The sequence below is a fragment of the Myotis brandtii genome, unplaced genomic scaffold (assembly GCF_000412655.1).
Source record: "Myotis brandtii unplaced genomic scaffold, ASM41265v1 scaffold1042, whole genome shotgun sequence".
Taxonomy (NCBI): domain Eukaryota; kingdom Metazoa; phylum Chordata; class Mammalia; order Chiroptera; family Vespertilionidae; genus Myotis; species Myotis brandtii.
In genome coordinates this window covers 375,600-379,529 of record NW_005353506.1, presented here as the reverse complement: position 1 = coordinate 379,529, position 3,930 = coordinate 375,600, and the positions used below count along the sequence as shown (strand labels likewise).

Below are 3,930 nucleotides of genomic sequence, written 5' to 3'. Positions count from 1 at the left end.
ATCAATGATTCTTTCTCATCATTGATGTTTCTATCTCTCTCTCCCCCTCTCTCTTCCTCTCTGATATCAATAAAAATTAAAAATATATATATTAACAAACATTCACTGTATTAGTGTATAGCATTGTTAACTATAATTAGCAATACTGCATTGTATACTTGAAATTTGCTAATGGGTATATCTTAAGTGTTTACACACAAAAAAGAAAAAATAATAACTATGTGAGGTGATGGATATATTAATTTTCTTGATTGTGGTGATTATTTCACAATGTATATGCATATCAAAATATAAAGTTGTACATTCTGAATACAATTTGTATTTATAAGTTATGCCTCTAGAGCTTGGGAAAAAATCACTGTAATGATTCTTTTCATTGGATTTGTCTCATAATAAATGATTGCATATTGCTTTGGTGACTATTTGTAACTGTGCTTAATGTTCTTAACTTAGTTTCTGCACTTTATAATTATTACAAAATAATTATAATGTATTCTGTTATTTTTCTCTTTAATGTTAGAACATTATCATTAGGAGGAAATTTTTATGTTTAAATCATTGTATTAATGAGTACTTGACCTTCTTTGCTATTTTATCCCACCAACTCACCATTTCACCATCCAGGGCCAGTTAGCATGAAATGAAACAAAAATGTCATCTTTGTGAATGATTTCGTTTGGAAAGTCAAAATGGAAAAAAAATTCTCGTTTGCGTTTCCCATGGTAGTCTCTGTTTTTCGTTTCTCCATCTTATTCCATGGCTCCCTTTTATTGTTATATTTTTCAGGGCAAAACTTGCTTCCTGTTGTGATGCTGTGCAAAACTTCATTGTTTCTCAAAATAACACTCCAGTCGGGACTAACATGAGTTACGAGGTGGAAAGAAAAAATGCAATCCTAATTAGAAAGAGCATTTTTAATATGTTTCCAGTGGTGAGTAAAGATTTGTTATGGTTTATTTGTGTCATCATTCCAGGTGAATTTTCTCTCACTTCAAGTTATAATTTATGATAATGGAGGAGTTAATGAATTAAAATGCCGTACTCTGTTGTATAAGATGTGCATAGTAGTCCACTTTAAAAGGCAATTTTGAATGCATGCTCGTTCTGCAGGGGATGGAATTTATATCTTAAAAGATAAGCATTCCCACTTCTTGAGTCTTGATGACTCATCCTCAAATGAGATGAGGTACTTGGGCTCTCTGCATGGTAATTGCTGGGGCTTGGGAAGATGACCATTTCTCACCTGGAACAAGTTTCTTTCAATTGTTAGTTTGGGTGACTGAGTCAATTCCTTTACAAACAACTGTAGGTTTATGCGGTTAATCTTTGGGAAGTAAATACGTAAGAATTATTGGTCAGTAGACATAACCCCCATAGGTGGATTTTTGCCTTGTGTGTTTACTGCTGGATCCCAAGCTCCTAGAATACTCCCTACTACATATGCACTCATCACATATTTGTTAAATTAACTGGTGAGTAATGATACAGTATCATTACAAAAAGAAATCAGTCCCTTAATATAAACCCAAAGTTGGGGGAAATTTTTGTCAGGAAGGACAGCCCATTGCTTAGAAACATACACTCTCCGAATCTTATTTTTTTTTTTTAATTGATTAGAGAAGGGAGAGGGAGAGAGAGATAAAAACATCAGTGATGAGAGAGAATCATTGATCGGCTGCCTCTTGCACATCCCCTACTGGGGATCAAGCCTGCAACCCAGGCATGTGCCCTTGACTGGAATCGAACCTGGGACCCTTCAGTCCACAAGCCAAGGCTCTATCCCAGTGGTTCTCAACCTTCTGGCCCTTTAAATACAGTTCCTCATGTTGTGACCCAACCATAAAATTATTTTCGTTGCTACTTCATAACTGTAATGTTGCTACTGTTATGAATCGTAATGTAAATATCTCATATGCAGGATGGTCTTAGGCAACCCCTGTGAAAGGGTCCTTCGACCGCCAAAGGGGTCGCGACCCACAGGTTGAGAACCGCTGCTCTATCCCTGAGCCAAACCAGCTAGGGCTCTTGGAATCTTTTGTAATTGATTTTGTTAAAAGCAATTAGGGCAAGTCAATATGATATAAATGGGGTCACTTAATATAGGTAATTTACCAACTATAGACTATTAGATCCTTACAATTATTTTTTTGAACCTTTGACTTCTTACAGCTAATTTATTGTCATATAAATTGCTCCAATTTTTTTTTAATTATTACAATTCGAAAAAAATAATTTTCTGGGAATAAATGAAAATAAACAGAAAACAGTAGGAAAAAATATTACACATTCTCTGGAAGAAAAGGAGGGCAAAAATAATGCGTAAAACATTCTACAACACCCTCAGGAAGCACTGAAACACCAATAATTGAAAAGATAATAACTAAAGTATATTTATATTCCCTATCTTGGAAGGCTGGGGAGAGTTCTCCAAGGAGCAATCCTTTCACCCATGCAATTTTTGCTAGTGTGTTTTTTATTTTTTGTTTTTTGGGGTTTTTTTTTGCTTGAGACTGACCAGAACAGAGGAACGGGAGGTATTTCTTGCTTCTAATTGGCACCTTTAAAAAAATAACTTGACAGAGGCTGGATAATTCAGTATGCAATTAGCAACATTCACTTTTCAAATTTATAACTGATTTTTTTAAATTGGGAGGAGAGATTTCTGAAGTCAATTCAGTAACAATTGCAAAGCTAAGTAGCAGGTGTTTTTTTGTTGTTGTTGTTTAAACATCCGGGTTCCATGGCTATGACTCCTGGGGGAGCTGACCTCTCTCCCACCTTGCTTCCTGCCTGTCTTCCCTGCTCAGTTCTGCTCGGCTGCACTCAGCTCGGAACTGCCTGGGCAACACAGAGATCTCAGTAGTTGCTTTTGATTAAATGTGGTGAATTTAACTTTCTCCAAAAACTTTGCTAAGTAACTTGCAAAGGAAAACAACAAAGTTGCTTTTCAACCAGAGTGAGCAATGTGCAGACACTGGAGTTGGGCAAATTTGCATTTTCTTGGGGGTGTAAGTTAGGGAATGTTGATGTTTGTAATTTATTTAAACTCTTCCTGAACACAGAGGTCCCAAAGCATATGGATGTTTTCCCCCCGTTGACCAAACAGCCAGAGAAAAACATACGTTATTTTGACTGCTTAATTGGAGATATGCTTCCCTCAGCAAGCTCTTCTATTGTGGCATAAAGAGCATATTTGCATTCTATTCTGTCTATAAAATTCAGAATTTATTGTGATACCGGTTAGTAAACACCGTCTTAAAATATTTTGAGCTAGAAGTTTAGTGACTTAAAATACCCTGAGATATTTGGGAACTATTCATTTAAAAGCCAGGCAATCTGCTAGGCATTGGGGATATAAAGAGAAAAAAGGCATGCATGTAAGTGTTTTAGGCATTGAATGTGAGGAGCTGTGTAATGTGTATGGGTTAAGAGCAGGGACTCTGACACAGATTGCCTGGGTTTGAATCCCAGCTCTGCCACTTTCTAGCTTTAACGCATGCCACCAGCTTCCCATCTGTAAAATGCTTGTACTGTTGTTGTGTGGACTAAATGCCTTAACAAGTGATGTACTTGGTTGCCTTGCATAATAAGCACCTTCTTCTGATGTTTAATTTTTAAAGACAAACCTAGAAGCGCTGAAATAGAGTGCTCTTTGCTTGTGAGGCATCTCCCAGGTGCACCGGCAGGAACAGATGGCCGTCACAGTGATTCAGGGTCTGCTGTGCTGCCCAGACCACATTGGCCCCTGGCGTGTTGCTAGTAGTGCTGGTAAACTGGCTTTGGGGAGTGGGTGCCCTGACTTGTAGCACTTGCCGATGTAACTAGTAGAGATGTAAACACCCCCACCATGGCCGATTTTAACTTACCAGTGGCTTAACGACCCACTCACACAATTCCTGAATATTTACCAGTTGGTGCTCACAAGCTCCT

At 37.5% G+C, this 3,930-nt stretch overlaps 1 protein-coding gene across 1 annotated transcript in view; it reads left to right on the top strand.

Moving 5' to 3' along the window:
• ST8SIA6 (ST8 alpha-N-acetyl-neuraminide alpha-2,8-sialyltransferase 6) overlaps positions 1-3,930 on the top strand; it is a 165,283-nt gene that overhangs the window by 151,210 nt on the left and 10,143 nt on the right. Inside the window, exon 6 of the mRNA XM_005856728.2 lies at positions 787-931. Within this exon, the coding sequence (XP_005856790.1) occupies positions 787-931 (145 nt within the window). The remainder of the gene's footprint in view (positions 1-786; positions 932-3,930) is intronic.